This window comes from Sapajus apella, unplaced genomic scaffold (assembly GCF_009761245.1).
Source record: "Sapajus apella isolate SASKATOON/1434 unplaced genomic scaffold, GSC_monkey_1.0 scaffold137, whole genome shotgun sequence".
Classification (NCBI taxonomy): Eukaryota; Metazoa; Chordata; class Mammalia; order Primates; family Cebidae; genus Sapajus; species Sapajus apella.
Window position 1 is genome coordinate 340,314 of NW_022437077.1, and position 18,311 is coordinate 358,624.

At 45.4% G+C, this 18,311-nt stretch overlaps 1 protein-coding gene across 3 annotated transcripts in view; it reads right to left on the reverse strand.

Annotated features, from left to right (window-relative positions):
• Positions 1 to 18,311, reverse strand: part of EYA2 (EYA transcriptional coactivator and phosphatase 2) — a 294,310-nt gene that overhangs the window by 173,898 nt on the left and 102,101 nt on the right. For all 3 annotated transcript variants that reach the window (XM_032263648.1, XM_032263647.1, XM_032263649.1), the window contains 2 exons: positions 18,135 to 18,277; positions 7,131 to 7,247 (listed from right to left, as the gene is read on the reverse strand). In XM_032263648.1, coding sequence (XP_032119539.1) covers positions 7,131 to 7,247; positions 18,135 to 18,277 — 260 coding nt within the window. The remainder of the gene's footprint in view (positions 1 to 7,130; positions 7,248 to 18,134; positions 18,278 to 18,311) is intronic.

Here is an 18,311-nt window from a genome sequence, read left to right on the forward strand (position 1 = left end):
AAGGAATATATCGGAGGGAGGGAACTAGGGAGTGACACTAATGGGCATGGGGTTTCTCTGTGAGGTGATGAAAATGTTGTGAAATTAAATAGTGGTGATGGTTGCACAAATTTGTGAACATACTAAAAACACTAAATTGAACACTTTAAAAAGGTGAAGTTTGCCAGCCTGTGCAACACAATGAAACCCCATCTCTATAAAAAATAAACAAAAATTAGCCAGGCTTGGTAGTGGGCGCCTACAGTCCCAGCTACTCAGAAGGCTGAGGTGAGAGAATTGCTTGAGCTCAGGAAGCGGAGGTTGCAGTGAGCTGTGACTGCACCACTGCACTCCAGTCTGAGTGACAGAGAGAGACCCTGCCCCCTGCAAAGAAGATGAAGATTATGTATGTGAGTTATATCTCAGTTAAAAATTAAGGCCAAGCACAGTGGCTCACGCCTGTAATCCCAACACTTTGGGAGGCCGAGGTAGGTGGATCACTTGAGGTCAGGAGATCGAGACCAGCCTAGCCAACATGGCGAAACCCCGTCTCTACTAAAACACAAAAATTAGCCAGGTGTGGTGGTTGGTACCTGTAATCCCATTTATTTGGGAGGCTGAGTCTGGAGAATCACTTGAATCCAGGAGGCGGAGGTTGCAGTGAGCCGAGATTGTGCCACTGTGCTCCAGCCTGGATGACAAACTGAGACTCCGTCTCAAAAAGAAACAATTTTATTAAAACACAGGAAAAAGAAATACATACGTGTTCATTGTTAAAAAAAAATAGAAAATCAAAGAATGTTCATAAAGGAAGGGACCTAAAAGATAGTCCAGGACTTCTCAGTGACCACAGAACGAGTGTGGAGAGAGGGGCTCTTATCCCATTTGCCTGGGAAAACTGCCTCTTGAATTCTACTCCTGGAAAAGTTCAAGGCACAGCAGCCTGCAAAGGCTCTGAAAAGTCCTGTGGCAAAGATGTCTATTTTAACTTTGGGGCACGCTCTATTTACTAAATATATTTGGAATATATATGGCCACGAACCATCCCCACCCCTTCATTTTTTCCTGGAACACAGATCATGTGACTTGTCCAAGGTCACACAGTTTACTGGTGGTAGATTTTATGAATCTGACATAGAGATTTCCTAAATCCAACACAATCCAGCCTCGGAGGTCTGAAGCTGAGATCACTGAGTTGCAAGTGCTTTTACTGAACTTTTAATTTCCTACCCATTCTTGACTTGCATGTTTCCATGTTGCTCCTGATTTTTTTTTTTTTTTTTTTCTTTGGGACGGAGTTTCGCTCTTGTTACCCAGGCTGGAGTGCAATGGCGCGATCTCGGCTCACCGCAACCTCCACCTCCTGGGTTCAGGCAATTCTCCTGCCTCAACCTCCTGAGTAGCTGGGATTACAGGCACGCGTCACCATGCCCAGTTAATTTTTTGTATTTTTAGTAGAGACGGGGTTTCACCGTGTTGACCAGGATGGTCTCGATCTCTTGACCTCGTGATCCACCCGCCTCGGCCTCCCAATCCATGTTGCTCCTGAATGGCTGCTGGAAGGGTTCTAAGCTTCAGTCTTTATGTTCCCTGGCCCTTCATAAATGCAAAAGGAGTTTCCACTGGATAGGGTTCCCACTGTTTTTTTTTGAGATGGAGTCTTGCTTTGTTGCCCAGGCTGGCGTGCAGTGGCACAATCTCAACTCACTGCAACCTCCACCACCTGGTTCAAGCCATTCTCCTGTCTCAGCCTCCTGAGTAGCTGGACTGGCAGGCATGTGCCACCACACCCAGCTATTTTTTGTATTTTAAGTAGAAATGAGGTTTTGCCATGTTGGGCAGGCTGGTCTCAAACTCCTGAGCTTACGTGATCTGCCCGCCTCAGCCTCCCAAAGTGTTGGGATTACAGGCATGAGCCACTGCGCCTGGCCTGTTTTTAAGTCTCCTTATAACACAGAGTTCACCGGAAGGGGAATTTATGCCAATGCAGATGGTCCCACAGTCTCAAATTAGTATTCCTCTCTTCTCTTACCCTGACCACTTCCTGAAATGGAGAGTTCAGGAAATAGAAGTGAACTTGGAAAGACCACAGCCCATCGAACCTGCAGTGAGGCTAACAATGTCAATCACAATAACGACAATTAGCATGTAGAGAGCATTAGTTTGTGCCCAGCACTGCTCTAAATACGTCACATACATGAGCTCATTTAGTCATCAGAGCACCCTATGAGGAAGGCACTATTAGCATCCCCATTTCACAGGGAAGGAAACTGAAGTACTGAGAAGTAACTGAGCTCAAGGTCACAGAGCTGGTTTGTAGCCATCTTCAGACGTTAACTCAATCTGACTTCAGAGTCCCTGCTTTTAGTTGATTTTAACTACCATGCTAAGGAAGGAATAACAGAGATAATAAAAAGAAAATCCAGCCCTTATGGATCTCATCCGATGTGACCATGAATCATTTTACTTAGTCTCCCGAAGCCTCATGTCGTCATCTCTCTCACTGTGATGCCAGTTTCACAGGTGAGGAAACTGAGGCACACAGCACTCATGCCATTGTGTGTGGGGTACTGCTAGGACTGACCACAACACAGATCCAGAGCTTTTAACTCCTCTGGGGCACCAGAAACTTCTTATAACATACTCTGGAGAGGTTTTTTCCCCTCTTTTTAATCTTCGTGGTCATTTCTGTGAATAGCAGTGTTTTATCAGGAGAAGCCAAAAAGAAAAAAATCAAGCCCATAAGAAATACACTTCAGCTACAAAAACCCCAGGGTGAACTTAAAATAAAGAAAATGAAACCCATGCAAAGGCTGAACGAGAGCTGTGAACTTTTTTCTTTTAAATTTATTGTCTATTCCGTGGAGGGGCAGTGTTATTCAAACAGATACAGATCTCAAGCCAGGGCCTTTTGGGGTGATAGCTGTGTGAAAGTTTTTGAAAATTTATGAGATTAGCTAGAAGACCCAGTGGGAGGCATCCTGGCCTGTCTAATGCCTGCTCTCCCATCTTCCATAAGATGCTCCGTTGCTGTGTCTCAGTTTACTCATCTGAAAAATGATGAGGTGAGTTCCATGAGCATCTTTTTTGCTTCTATAAAATTTTATATATTTTTTTCTTTTTTTGAGGCAGGGTCGTGCTCTATTGCCCAGGCTGGAGTGCAGTGGGGTGATCATGGCTCACTGCAACCTTGAACTCCTGAGCTCAAGCAATTCTTCCACGTCAGCCTCCTCAGTAGCTGGTACTACAGGTGCACACCACTATGTCCAGCTAATTTTATTTTTAAAGACAGGATCTTGCTCTATTGCCCAGGTTAGAGAGCAGTGGCATGATCACGGCTTACTGCAGACCTGACCTCTCAGGCTGAAGTGATCCTCCTACCTCAGCCTCTCAAGTAGCTGAGACTACCGCATGCATCACTAATTCTAGCAAATTCTGATTTTAACTTTTTTTTTTTTTTTGTAGAGATGGGTTTCACCAGGTTTCCTAAGCTGGTCTTGAACTCCTGGACTCAAGCAATAAATACACCTGCCTTGGCCTCCCAAAGTGTTAGAATTATAGGCCAAAAATATCATTTTAATTCTTAGAAAGGAAAAAAGATTCATGCTAACTTCTCATTATGGGCCAATTTCACAAAATCAGCATTTTCAGGCCTAAAAGTTCATAAACCTCAATCTTTTTTATTTCCTTTTTCCTCTGAGAAACTAAGCTCAACCAGCGTCTTCCATTCTGAAATGCTCTCAGTAGTTTGAGAGTTTATTTCTCCTCTGGAACAGCTCAAAAAAAAAAAAAAGTTAATAGGAAGCACATGGGCATGGTGTGTGAGCGTTTTGTGTGTTTGTGTTTGAAAAAAATACTTAAGGAGGGATATGTCAGGCTTGCAAAATGCCTGGGCTGTCTCAAGAGCAGTTTATAGCCATTAGCATCAGACCGAAGGCAGTTAATTGGGACAAAGCCCAGCTGCTGCCGCTGCCCTTCTGTCATCTGGCTGCGAGAAGGATAAGAAAATAACCTGAATGATTCCCATGGTAGGGCAGGAGCAGAGCTGGACATGTTGGCTGGTGGGGATGGAGGTGGGGGCTGGGGCCCTAGGCTCACCCCTGAGAATCACCTTCTAGACGGATCTAAGAGAGTGTGAGGGGCAGGCTGGTGTGAGGGTTATGTGCCTGGGCAACTGCCTGGCTCAGTTTCCACTGCCATGGCTGTGTGACCTTGGGCAAGTTACTGGAACACTTCGTGCCATAGTTTCTCCACCTGTAAGATGAGGGCAGTGATAGTGCCCATGTCATGGGGCTATTGGAGAGATTAAGAGGCATGGTTTATGTGCAGACCTTAGGACAGTGCCTGGAGTCCTGAAGGAGTCCAGAAAATCTCATCATTTAGAGGAAGCAGCACAGGTCCTAGAATTCTAGAAAGCAGTCTGAATCCCAGCTCCAAACCTTTATCAGCTCTGTGGTTTTGGGCAAGTCACTTTCCCTCTCTGAGCCTCACTTTCACCATCTATGAAAGCAGGGCTGATGGTGCCCACCTCACGTGGCTACTTTAAGGACCAGAGGAGAAAGAACGCTACTCTGCATATCCTGGTCTGTGGAGGATAGGATAGGCTCCTCTGCATTCCCTGAACACTGTGAGCCTTTTCCTGCCATGGGGACTTTGCTCTTGCACTCCCACTGCCCGCTTGGCCTGGTTCCGGCCCCTCCTGTGGCTGCATCCTTTCCATCGGGAGGCCCCTGACCACCTGGTGAATGCCAATACCACTCCCGCCCTGCTCACGGTCCAACATGCTGCCCTGTTTTTGTCTGTCATAGGATTTATAAAAATCTATAAGCATCTATCTGTCAATTGATTACTGTCCATCTTTATCCACAAGGGCATTGTCTTTGTGGGCTGCTGTATCCTCTGTGCCTAGAAGGGTGCCAGGCATCAAGCTGATGCTCAACATAAGGAATGAATGAATGAATGAATGAATGAATGGGGGCCCCTCCTACATAACTTAGATCACTTGTGTGGCTGAGGGGGTGTCAAATGGGATAGGGGGACTGGGTTTCCGGTTCAAACTCTGTGACCTTAGGAGCCCTGAGACAGTAAGTCCAGTTTCTATTTGAAGAGCTGGAAAGAAATTGGCTTGAGATGGACTCAAATGCAAGTTTAAGTTCCATGCCTTCACACACCTCCTATTATTGGGACTGGTGCCATCATTCACTCCCTACTTGGAGAGACGGGTCCTAGCAGTTCACTCCTTCCAGTGGGGCTCAGAAAGGCCATGACTGGGGACACAGAGGTGACAGCAGAAGCAGAGGAGTCAGGAGAGTGCCGTGGTTACAGGTATGGGCTTTGCAGTGAGGCTGGGGCTTGGGAGATCTGACACTTTTGACCTTTGCCATTACATTTACAATAAAATCTAAACTCCTGGCCCTGGTGTTGGACAAATGAGTCATTCCTTCTATGCCTCAGCTTTCTCTTCTGTGAAATGGGAATAATACAGTCCCATCACTTGAGAGCATCATGAAGGTTGTATGAGAGAATCCACACAGCATCGGCTGGCACCTAGCATGTTCGGTCAAGGCTAGCTCATGGCATCACCAACAAACTTGGACATAGACCTTTCCAGGAAGCTATTCCCAAGGCTGGACATGAATGCTTATCGCCTGCTTTCCCTACACAAATCTCTAAGATTATTTGTTTTCCTTTCACATTTTTTTTTCCTGAAATGCTGCCCTTGACAATCATTTTATTACTTCCTTAATAAAAAATTAAAATAAAAAAAGATGAAATGATAATACTTGCAAGTAGTTTCTTTTCTGTCACAGGCTTTATCAAAATCTAAAATTATCTACGTTTATCAAGTGATTACTGTCCATCTCTTTCCATGAGGGGATTGTCTTTGTGGGCTGCTGTGCCTGCCGTGCCTAGAAGGGTGCCAGGCATCAAGCTGGTGCTCAACATATGGAATGAATGAAGAACTCCTCCTACGTAACTTACATCATTTATTTCTTTTAAAAGAAAAGTGCCATCAAAGCTGGGTGCAGCAGTGCACACCTATAGCCCTAGATACTCTGGAGGCTGAGGTGGCAGAATCACTTGAGCCCAGTCTGGGCAACAAAGCAAGACTCTGTCTCAGAAAAAAAGTACAATCACTTATCAGCCTACCATCTTGCCATTTTACTTTTTCAGATACTTGATAGTCATTTTTAGCAGCTTAAAGGGAAACAGCAGAATCGGGATCCCCAAAATTATAGCCACCAGCCCTCTGCTCCATGCATCAACTCCAGCATACTCCCAAGGGAGCATCAGAACAGAGAAGGCCCCTTGGATGGTAAAAGAGTGGAGGTGAACATGGGAGAACCCAGAGAGCCAGTTCCTTATGGCATGTGGGAGGAGGGTTACAAAATGAAGTTCTTTCTTCCTTAAGGCCACCCTCGGGGGCTGCACAGCCTTGAACCTCCTGCCTGAAGTAACAGCATCTTTACCTCACTGTCCAATATTTCTACCTTCCGACATTTCTGAGTCTCTATAACAGACTTCTCTGGCCCATCACACTTAAAATACAAGCAAACTCTTTCCCATATGCCTCAAAGCCATGCATGATCGCGCTTTGCTCTTTCTCTAAGATATTTTCTTCTTACATGCCTTCTGACTTTGCTCTAGTCTCATGGGTCTCAGGTCTGTGCCTCGAATACATCCAGACATTTCCCTGCATGCAGCATTTGCACAGGCTGTTCCTTCTGCCTTGAATGTTCTTCTCTAAGATTTTTATGTGGCTGCTCTGCCTCATCCTTTGGGTTTCTGTCCAATGTGGTCTCTTCAAAAAGCCTTCCCTGATGATTTGATCTAAAGTTACAAATCTCACCTTTCCTGACCTCCCAAGTGCTCATCACTCTCTATGCAAAGACCAGGTTTATTTGCCTTATTACATTCAACCCCCTTCCAAGATCATCTGGCTTATTTGCCGACTTTATCGTTAGTCTTTCCCCACTTCCAGATAATGACCATGGAGGCAGATCTCATATCTATTTCGCCCACTACTTGAGATAGAGCCTGGTACATAGTAGGCGTTCAATAAATCTGCTGAATGAATGAATGAATGAATGGACACCCAGCTTAGGTGGTGCCTTAGAGACAGGCAGGGAGGGGCCAAGCGCCACACTGACCGTGCATCTGGTAGGTGTATGGGCTCTGTCCAGTGGGTGGGGTGCTGAAGCTGGAGCCATAGCTGAGGAATCCACTCTGGCCAGGGGAATGGTTCAAGCCATCTTCTGTCTTGATGCCTTTGAAGGAAGAGGGAAAAAAAAGCACCAAGGACACAAGATTAGGATGTGTCCTTGTCACACACAAAAAAGCTATTGGGTCCAGACAGCATGCAATTTTATCAGCTTCCAAATGAGGAGTTGCAAACTGGTGGTTTGTCAGCCAAAGTTAGCCTACAGACATATTTTACTTGTCCTGCATATTTTTAAGAAAAACTAAATTAGTTGATTTTGTTTGAAAGTCAGGATATTCTGTACACAAAAGTCTGGACTTATGGCTTCTTTTTGAATGACAAGATGGTCTAGTAACACCATGTCTGCATTGTATGTGACCACAAGCTGCCCCTGTGGGCTCCACAATTCACGTTTCTCAGGTCATCATAGGTTCCGTTCTATCTGCATGACTTTGAGGTTGGTTTTAAGGCGCTATTTTCTCACTGCAGTTGTGATTTTTTTTTTGTTACATCCTAGGGCACTAACAAAAGTGGAGAATGGAAAAGCAGGCCACGAAGGTCTCATATTTTTACATGCTGCCAGCTTCATGCTACCTGCCAGCTTGGTAGGTAGGCAAGCCTGCAGCCCACTACGCCACTGAGTAGTGCCGTGTATGGCTTAAATGTCCATTAGGATTTTGGGCAAAGGTGTGAAATGAACCACCCTTCCTCTGCAAAGATGATGTCACTTAAGTGTAAGACACACTCTCCAATCTTCTCACAGGGAAACCTGCTTATCCCAAAGCCACAGTTACAAATCTGCCTTCTGCTTCAGCCAAACTCAGCATACTTACCTAAAGCATAGGTACTAATTCTACGAACAATTGGCTGAGAAAGGGACTGTGTTGAAGGGGAGACACTAATCATCATCAGCTCATTCACTTAATTTTTATTGAAAATGTAATGGATGCATTGTAGAAAATTCCAATAGTACGAAAGGCGTAGAGCGAAGTATCTCTTCCTACCCCGACCTCTCAGGTCTTCTGCCTACCGGCAACCACTATTATCAGCTTTATGGAATACAGTTCACTTCCAGACAGGTTCTGTGCATATACAAACTTATGTTTATAATATATATATATATGTAATGTATGTATCTATTCTATATTTTAAAAATAAATAGGAGTATTCAACAAATTCTGTTCTACATTTTCTTTTTTCTTTTGCTGCTTCACAATATGTGATGGTGATCATTCTCCATGAGCTTATAAAGTTCTTCCTTATTCTGTATTTATGGCTGTGTGACATTCTAATGTGTGGTTTCCCCATAATTTAACCAGTTTCCTATTCATTAACTTTTGGGTGGCTGTGAGATTTTTATGACTGTAATTTAAGCAGCAACAAATACACACATAACACACACACACATGCAACAAATGTGTATACATACACAGATATACATGCAGAAAATATATTCAACATATAGATGTATCTATATGCATATACATACGTATTTGCATTAGCTTATAGTAAAACACACACACACACCACACACACACACACACACACACATTTTTGTGCACATGTGCAAGTCTATCTTTTAGGTGAGTACCCAGTGGTTGGAGTCGCTGAGTCCAGGGGCAAGAGCATCCTAAATTTTCTTGGATGCTGCTGAATGATGCTCCCTAGATTGTAGGTGGACATTCTCTCCAGGCACTGGGTGAGTCCTGCTTCTCCACAACCACATCCAATGTGTTATCAAACATTGCTTATCTCTGTCTATCTTACAGGTATAAAACAGTAACTCACTGCTGTTTAAAATTTCATTTCTTTCAAGAACATTTCCAGTTCTGTTGATGGTTTCCTTATTGAAATTTCCTCCTTCTTACCCTGTCAACCCCATAAAATAAGATAATGCTTAGTAAGGTAAAGACAGATGGATTCTGAGTCAGGAGATCTCGGCTGGAGTCCTAGATGGTTTGCTTAATTGCTTGGTGACCCAGAAAGTTTCTCCTGCATCCCCAGGTTGGAGGTCTCCTTTCTTATGAAATGATGGGTTGCTAGGAAATTAAAGTAAGAGGAAAGAATGAACATACAAAAGCTCTGAATGAAGTAATTAAAGCTCACATCAATCCCACAAAACAGGCAATATTACTTCCCTCATTTTAAAGATGTGGGAATTGAGACTGCCAATCCATCTGATTGGGGTCTTGCAATTGGCAGGTAACTGAAGTCAAGGTTCCTTATCTTCACACTTCTCAATACTGGTGTGAAGGAGTTTATGCTATTGATGGTGCCAGACTTCAGTAACAACAATGATGACAGCCACAAGCAGTATTTACACAGCACCTTCTTTTTGCTCAGTCCACTAGGAGTAGTTAACATTGCACTGGGTACAGTCTGCCTCCCTGGGTACCTAAAGCAAAATTGAAACTCTGCAGTGACCCTACGTGGGCTCTGCCCACTCGTCCAACATCACTGCCTTTCCTGAGCTCCTTCGCTCACTCTACTTAAGCCATATGCTCAGACACCCTGTTTGTTTTAGTGACGGGATGGAAAGCCAAAGTCGGAAGTATCACTGCTTGTTCAGCCAGTCCCCTGATGATGAACTCCAGGTTGATTCCGGTTTTTACCATCACAACCCAAGATGAAATGTACATACTTCCTCAAGCAACCTCAGAGTGCTTGTCTTGGTTGTATACAAGACAGAAGTCGCTGCATCTAAGGGTACCTACAGTGTCCATTTTAAAAAGATACAAACAAACTGCAACAACGTCTTTGGACTCAAAGCCTTTGCATATGTTGCTTCCTCTGCCTGGAGCCTACACCTCCCTCTTCTCTATCAGGCAAATATTGTTTCCCTAGAAAAGCCTTCTATGACCCAAGTCAGCCCTGAGTAGCATGAAGTTCTCCTGCTTGGCACTCATCCCAGTTCACTGTTGAACCTCTGCTCTCTGTTTAGGCTGGGGGCTCCAGGAGGGCGGGGCTGGGTCCCTCTTGTACATTGTAGTCTCCCCATATGTGGCTCCCTGTCTGGCACATAGTACGTACTCAAAAACTGGTGAGTGAACAACTGTCAAAGAAAAGAAAATGAAGTTTTTCACCTCTTCTTTTGTTTGCTGAAGGGGTTGGAGCATAACATTCTAATCTGTGAGAAAGAGAAGAGAATATGAAAATGGCAAAGGCACACAAGGGGCTCAGTCCCGTAGGTCTGCTGTCTAGACTGTGGTCTATGCATTGGTCACAAGTTCAGAAAGAAAGAGTCAGGCACTGAGAAGTAAACATCCAGGAACTCTTGCAGCAACTTGGGATTACTCTGACATCGAAGGCTGTTTCTCTAGGCTTGTGTTTAAAAAAACTTTAATTTGGCTGGGTACGGCAGCTCACGCCTGTAATCCCAGAACTTTGGGAGGCAAAGGCGGTGGATCACTTGAGGTCAGGAGTTTGAGACCAGCCTGGTCAACAACATGATGAAACCCCATGTCTACTAAAAATAAAAAAATTAACTGGGTGTGGTGGCGCATACCTGCAATTCCAGCTACTCAGGAGGCTGAAGCACGAGAATTGCTTGAAACCAGAAGTGGAGGTTGCAGTGAGCTGAGATCACATCACTGCAGTCCAGGCTGTGTTACAGAGCAAGACTTCATCTCAAAATAAATAAATTTAAAAAATTTTAATTGGATTTTTCTAGCAATTCATTTTATTTTACTGAAGTATCGGCCCGTGGTGGAATGGAAATTAAAAAGCACAAACCCCAAAACTGGTCTTTTAAACCGGATGGAGGAACACTGTGCTAAGACCGTGTTAAAAAAAAAATCTGGTCATGGTTTGGCCCAGGGAAAGATTGATCTCATCAGACCTCCTGCTTTCCAGGCATCTCTGATGAATATCTTCACAGCAAAGAGAAAGAGGCCTCTGAAAGGTGCTCGTGAACGACCTGCAAGTTCCTCTGGCTTCCGCTCATGGACGCACCGAAGTGAGCGTATGGATTTCAGAGAGGGCGTCAACAACACAGAGCCAATAAGGACTCATTCACTCATTTTACAACTATTAGCTCAGCACCTGCAACACGCCAGGAGACACAGATCTTGATGCTGGAGATACTGAGTGGTTGGGGCTTATATGCTAGTGGGAGGAGGATGACAGTAGAAAAGTAAGTAAAACACATAGTTGAGGAGAAGCATACAAAATATTTTTTGGGTAACACAAGAGAGAACATGATTGGCTCCCAGACTCCCTGGCACACTCAGTGGCACACACTTTTCCTTCCTATCTATGAACCTCACACTAACACAATCCTCTAAACAGGAATACTTTTTTTTGGCTCCATTTAGAGTCTTATGGTGCTAAAAAGAAGAATGAAGCGGGGAAGGAGGTAGCAAAGTTCGCTAAGGGGAGTTGAGAATTGAAATTCCGGAGTGATCCGGAAAGGTGCCATGGAGGAGGAGGAAGAGGTCCCATGGAGGAAGAGACATTTGAAGAAAGACTTGAAGGAAGCAAGGGAGCAAAACTTATGGACACCTGGAGGAATACCTGTCCAGGAAGAGGGAACAGCATGTGCAAAGGCCCTGAGGTATGTTGGATGAGTAAACAGCAAGAAGGCCAGCGTGGCTGGAGTGGAGTGAGGGTTGCGGAGAGGGTGATTGATGAGGTCAGAAATATCATCAAGGTGGAGGCGGGGCAAAGCTACTGTAGTGGAAAACCTTTGGCTTTGATCCTGAGAGGGGCTGTGGAGGACTCTGAGGAGAGACAGGAGATGATTTGTGTTTAAAATATTAACAGCCCCCTGAGCAGGTGCTCAGTGATGTGAATTCTGGATCAGCCCATGGCACATGGCACAGCCCAGAGTCCTCGTTTACTGTCCTGGCTCTGTAATATCACGGAAGTAGGTGCCCTCTGCTTTCCAAGCCTCTGTTTCCTCATGACTACCATGAGGGTTTTGGACCAAATTAGTGCTTCCCTGTCTCCAATGTTGTACACCACTTGCTTGGTTTTCCATATCCCAGCACCATCCATGTAATGATTCCTTTCCTGTATTTTTAAACATCAGGCCAGGCATGGTGGCACATGCCTATAATCCCAGCACTTTGGGAGGCTGAGGCAGGCAGATCATTTGAGGTCAGGAGTTCAAGACCAGCCTGGAAAACATGGTGAAATCCCGTCTCTACTAAAAATACAAAAAATTAGCCGGGTATGGTGGTGCACATCTGCAATTCCAGCTATTTGGGACGCTGAGGCAGGAGAATCGCTTGAGTGTGAGAGGCAGAGGTCACAGTGAGCAGAGATCATGCCACTGCACTCCAGCCTGGGTGAGAGAGTGAGGCTGCATCTCAAACAAACAAACAAAAAAAATCAACTCAATTTTAGTTATTTGCTTGCCTTAAGCAATAATGACCAAGAAGTCACAGGTTCCATATATGTATATTTGTACACATATGTATGTATGTATATTGCATGTAGATATATCTATATTTGTATACACACATATATAGATATAAGATGCATATTAAAATAAATATGTAACTACCTTTTTTTTTTTTTTTTTGAGACAGGATTTCACTCTGTCACCCAGGGTGGAGTACAGTGGCATGTTCACGGCTCACTGCAGCTTTGGCCTCCCAGGCTCAAGTGATCCTCCCACGTCAGCCTCTCTAGTAGCTGGGACCACACATGCGCCATCACGCCCAGTAGTTCTGGAGACTCAGCACCCAGAGGTCTTGAAGCTTCTATCTTCAGCCTCTTAGAACCTGAGCCCGTCATGCCTGAACAAACCCAGGAGGAAGGGCCACATGAGAGAGGGGCCCCACTGTGTCATCTAGGCAGCCCCAGCCCACCTGCTGGCAAAGCACAGCAGCATAAAGGGGACTGTGGGAGATCAACAGCAGGCCCACCTGGCCAGCCCACAGAAATAATACATCAGTGTTGTTTTAGGCCACTAAGTTCTAGAGTGGCTTTTTACACAGCCAGAGACAACAAAAATTCTTTACCATTATCCAGGATAGTGAAGAATGCATATACCCCATGACCCAGAAATTCTTCTCATAGGTTTCCACCCCTCAGAAATGCACAAAGATGCTGATTGCAGCATCCTATGCAATGGGAAACAAATGAAGCCCTAAAAGACTATCTAAAGAATGGGTAAATAAGTTATGGTACAGTCAAGTAGTAGAGTATTATACAGTAGTGAAAAATGAATGAACTACAGCTACTTGTATGAATATGGATACATTTTACAGACATAATGTTGGGTGGAAAAAGCAAGTTGCAAAAGAATGTGTACTAAAGATACAATGTATGCAAAGTTTTAAAGCATGCTTACAATACTCTAAGGGTCAGCAAACTCAAGTCTATAGGCCAAATATGATCCACTGTTCATTTTATAAATAAAGCTTTATTGAGACACAGACATGCCCATTCCTTTATGCTTTGTCTTATGGCTGCTTTCATGCTACAGTGGCAGAGCTGAGTGGCTGAAATAGAGACTATGTCGTCTACTAAGACAAAAATATTTACAATGTGGCTGTTTATAGAAAAAGTTTGCTGATCCCTTCTACACAAAGAAATGTGGGGGTATGATAAACATGAAATTTGGGGGCCCAGGAATCTTTGAGAGGAAAGGAAGGCCACCTCCCTTTATCTTCTAAAGTGGATGGTCAGTTCACAGGTGTCTGTAGTATATTACTCTATGTCTGTCTTTAATATTGCATAATAAATTGAGAAAAAATATTCAGTGTTCTGACTGTCCTTGTCTCTAGTTTGCTCAATTGTTATTTCCTGCAGCTATTTAAACAAAGTAAACAGTGCTGTTTGCCAAGGAGCAATGAAAAAAGTTTCCCAACAAGATTCAACAAGGTATGTCCAGACAATGAGCAAACACGGCTTGCTCAGGCACAGGCAGATGTAAAGGGAAATGGCTTTTCATCCACCTGTTATTGTTCAGTGACATGGATATTGTGTGTGTGTGTGTGTGTGTGTGTGTGTGTGTGTGTGTCTGGCTTCTATTGGGACAGGTGACATTTGTTGAGCATTTCTCTTGGGCTGGGCCCTGGTGAGGAAGCCCTTCATCTAGATCAGGATCATGGGCCAAATCTGGCCCACTGCCTGTTTGTGTAAATAAAGTTTTATTGAAACACAGACACACCTATTAGTTTACATATGGGTCTGGCTGGTTTCATGCCACAATGTTAGAGTTGAGTAGTTGTGATAAAGACCATATGGATCACAAAGTAGAAAATATTTACGACCTGGGCCTTTACAGAAGAAGTTAGCCAACCCCTGGTGTAGATGATCTCATTTAATCCTCCCAGCAACCATGAGAGGGGCAGACTTAGTATTACTCCCACTGTATGAATGTGAAAACTGAGGCTTAGGAAGGGGAGGCTGCTCCCTCAGGGTCTTGCATCAGCAACAGGCAGGGGTGGGATGTGAATCCGGGGAGCAGAATTCCCGGACATGCGCTCTTGTCATGTACACTGTATCATCCAGGAGCAGATGCTCCAAAAGTAACTGAGACAGTAAAATAACGTTGCACCAAATTAACTTCCATCTTATGCATGTTTCTTCTGGGACCAGGGCTAATTTTCTCTTTTAGGTGAAAAAGAATATGGCTTCATTTTTCTTGGCTGTCAGCCAAGTGGGATAGCTTATGTGTGACTGTATTCTAAGCCTTCTAGCACAGGAGGGGAAGAAAGTTAGAAAAGATGGCCACACCTGTTGGCCAAGGTCTGTCATAGGTAATCCCTGGGATTTACGGAATGCATACCCAGGCGGCGGAGCCCCGTGGGTGAGGGCTCGGGGTCTGGAGCCAGGCTGCCTGGGCTTAATTCCACCTCTGCCACCAACCAGCTGCGTGACCTTGGGTAAGTTATTTAACCTCTCTGAGACTCTGTTTCTTTATCGCTCAAGGGAAGATAATGAGGTGACCTTCCTCATAGGGTTGAGGTGGGGATTAAAGGAATTAGTGGGCACAAACCAGTGTGAGTGACAGGAAGTCAATGATGGTGACTATGACTAAGCCTGGCCTGATGCCTTGACAGGACATGTCAATTACCTCTAGAGTTGCTCTTGATTCTGTCTACATCTCTCTGTCTGGGGCCATAGCCTCGCGCCAGGCCTCCAACATTTCCTGCTCCAGGCTTCATCCGTCTCCCAATAGGCCTTCCTTCTTCTTTTCCTGATTCCATCTGAGCAGCCTCACCACAGCAGCCAGTGTGATCTTTAAAACCTAGGTTGGGCACAGCGGCTCATGCCTGTCATTGCAGCACTTTGGGAGGCAGAGATAGGACTGCCTGAGGGCAGGAGTTCAAGATCAGCCTAGGCAACACAGTGAGACACCCCCATCTCTACAAAAAAATTTAAAAAAATTAGCCAGGGGACGTACTGCATGTTTGTAGTCCCAGCTACTCAGGAGGGTGAGGCAGGAGGTTTCCTTGAGCCTGCGAAGCAGAGGGTGCAGTGAGCTGTGATTGCTCCATGGCACTCCAGCCTGGAAGACAGAGTCAGACCCTGTCTCCAAAAATAATAAAAATAAGAATAAAATGAAAAAAACCCCCCATCTAAATTGCGTCCTATTACCCACTGCTTATACACCCTCTAGTGGTTTCCAGTCTCACTTGGAACAGAACCCCAAATCCGTCCTGGGCCTCAGAGGCCCTGCCCCTGGCCCACCTCACTCACCTCATCTCCCATCCCACTCCAGCCATCGGTCTTCTCAGAATTGCCAAGTTCCTTCCCATTCCCCGGGGCCGCCCCTCTGCCTGGATGCTCTCCTGTCTGTGCCTACACACGGCCATCTCTCCGTTCTCAGCTGAATTCGCTCCTTATTTAAAAGGCCTTTCCCGGCCCTAGAACCTAAAAGAAGTCTTTGCTTCCTTTATGCCATGCATCATAATTTGAAATTACATATACAGATTTAAAAACTTGGGGCCAGGTACAGTGGCTCCTGCCTGTAATCCCAGAACCTTGGGAGGCCAAGGTGGTGGATCACTTGAGGCCAGGAGTTCGAGACCCGTTTGGCCAACATGGCCAAATCCCACCTCTACAAAAAATCAGCAGGGTGCAGTGGCGCACACCCGTAGTCCCAATTATTTGGGAGGCTGAGGTGGGAGGACCGCTTGACCCTGTTATGTTGAGGTTGCAATGAGCTGTGATGGTGCCATTGCACTTTGGCCTGGGCAACAGAGTGAGATGCTATCTCAAAAAAGAAAATTAAAAAAAAATTTCTATCTGTAGGCCAGAGTTTGCAAACTCAAATGTCTTCATGGAACAGGCAGAGATAATTCAAGGGAGTAACATGGGCTGGGTGAAGACTGTGGCAAACTAAGGCTAAAAGGAAATGTCTGTAGAGGTCTTGTCCACCCAGTGCTGCCCGAGCATCAGTTTTAGACTGTCAGCTCCATGAAGACAGGGCCTGTTCTGCGTTGTTGACCACTGTTTGCCTCACACATGATGTTGAATGAATGAACAAACAGGGCAGAAGAGGAGAGAGGAAAGAAATATAAGAATCAGCCTCTGCACCCCATTCAAGCAGCACTCCTCTCGGTGGGAAGATAAGATGAGCATATTAATTTTACAGTTGATGCAACTGAGGCCTGGAGAGTCAGGGGCAGTGGAGTCAGGCAGGCAGGTCCCTGTCCACCAACCCTATGTCCTTTCCACTGGAGGGCCCGGATTTGGGTGGGCCATAAAGTCATGTGGAGTGGCCATCTGTAGTTTCTTCCTGCCTCCTCCTTTGTGAACCACCCCTTCCTCACCTTCAGATCAGTTGTTTTGGGTAAGGCTGGCCTGACCCCTGGTCCTGCGGGTGGACATGTGGCCAAGTGTGGCCACCTACAGCACGTATCTTCTTGGATGGATGTGGGAGTCCAGTAGAGAAATTCCTGGGACTCTGCAGGAAGTCCTGGACAGGGGGGGCTCTTTTTTGGGGGGCACTGCAGCCTGAAACTGCCAGGGCTGTCTTTGCCACCACAGTGGGAGAGCCTGCCTGACCCAGAGACCCAAGGAAAGGGAAGCAGAGGCCGAGTCCTGATATTATCCCTTGAGGACCTGGACCCAAGCCTGCTTGAAGTCAGTGCCCTAGGATTTTCCAGCTACATAGGCAATAAACTATCTTGTTTCCTCCAGCTGATTAGCTTGGGTTTTTGTCACTTGCTACTAAAAGGGCTTTGGTTAATATATCTGTTAGGAGGGGAGGGAATCGCATGACTCAAAGGCCAGAGGCAAGGGCAGGTGGGCATGGCGGTGAGCCAGGTTTGCAAGTCTTCAGTTCTTCGCAGTAAGATGCGGACAGTCAAGGGCGGGGGGTCTGCTGTTTTTGCCCTGTCCCCCACCACATTCATTTCTCCTTCTTCTGATACTACCACTCTGTTTTCCTTTAAGAAAACTGCCCTCCTTCATAGATCCTTCATAGATCATCCATAGGCTTCCATTTCCTTATCTCCATCACCTTGTTCTCCTTGCCTTGCTATGAGCATTGTCACATGGCCCAACTTGGGCCAATGAGGGCCAATATGGAACTCCTGGGAGAAATGAGCTCTCCTTCCACTGGGTATGCAGAGCTAAAAAGATGAAAACCTTGAGTGGACAGGCACCATCTTTGCCACCAAGCAGGGAGAACTTACTGGGAGCATCTGAAGATGGAAAGAGACTTACTCCTTGTGACGACATTTTAGCACCTAGATCCAGCCATACCCGATGACAGCTTTATCCACAGATCTCTCTGTATGCAAATCATTCAGTTCTGATTTTCCCTAAACCAGCTTGGGTTCAATTTCCAATTCTTGCCATCGAAAGGGGTCTTGATATCGTAGTCTATAGAATTTGAACCATATTTAAAGTGTTACTTCTTTACCTTTATCTGTAATCCAAAATCAGATTGGTTGTGTTTATCAATCCACGTTTAGCTGAGACAATAGTGCAGAACAAAGACCATGATTTGGGGACCCAAGGTGGAGAGTAAGGGTTGTTTGGTACTCACTATAGGAAGGGATTCCATAGGCTTGTGCTGGAGGTGGGTACGCTGTATAGGGGGCAGCCTGCTGGATCCCTGCACTGTACTGTGTCTGGCCGTAGGCTGCCATGGCTGTGGAAGGCTGGCTGGGGAGGACACGTGGGCAAGATCTGTGTGGAAAGAGAGAAGATTAAATCTCCAAGC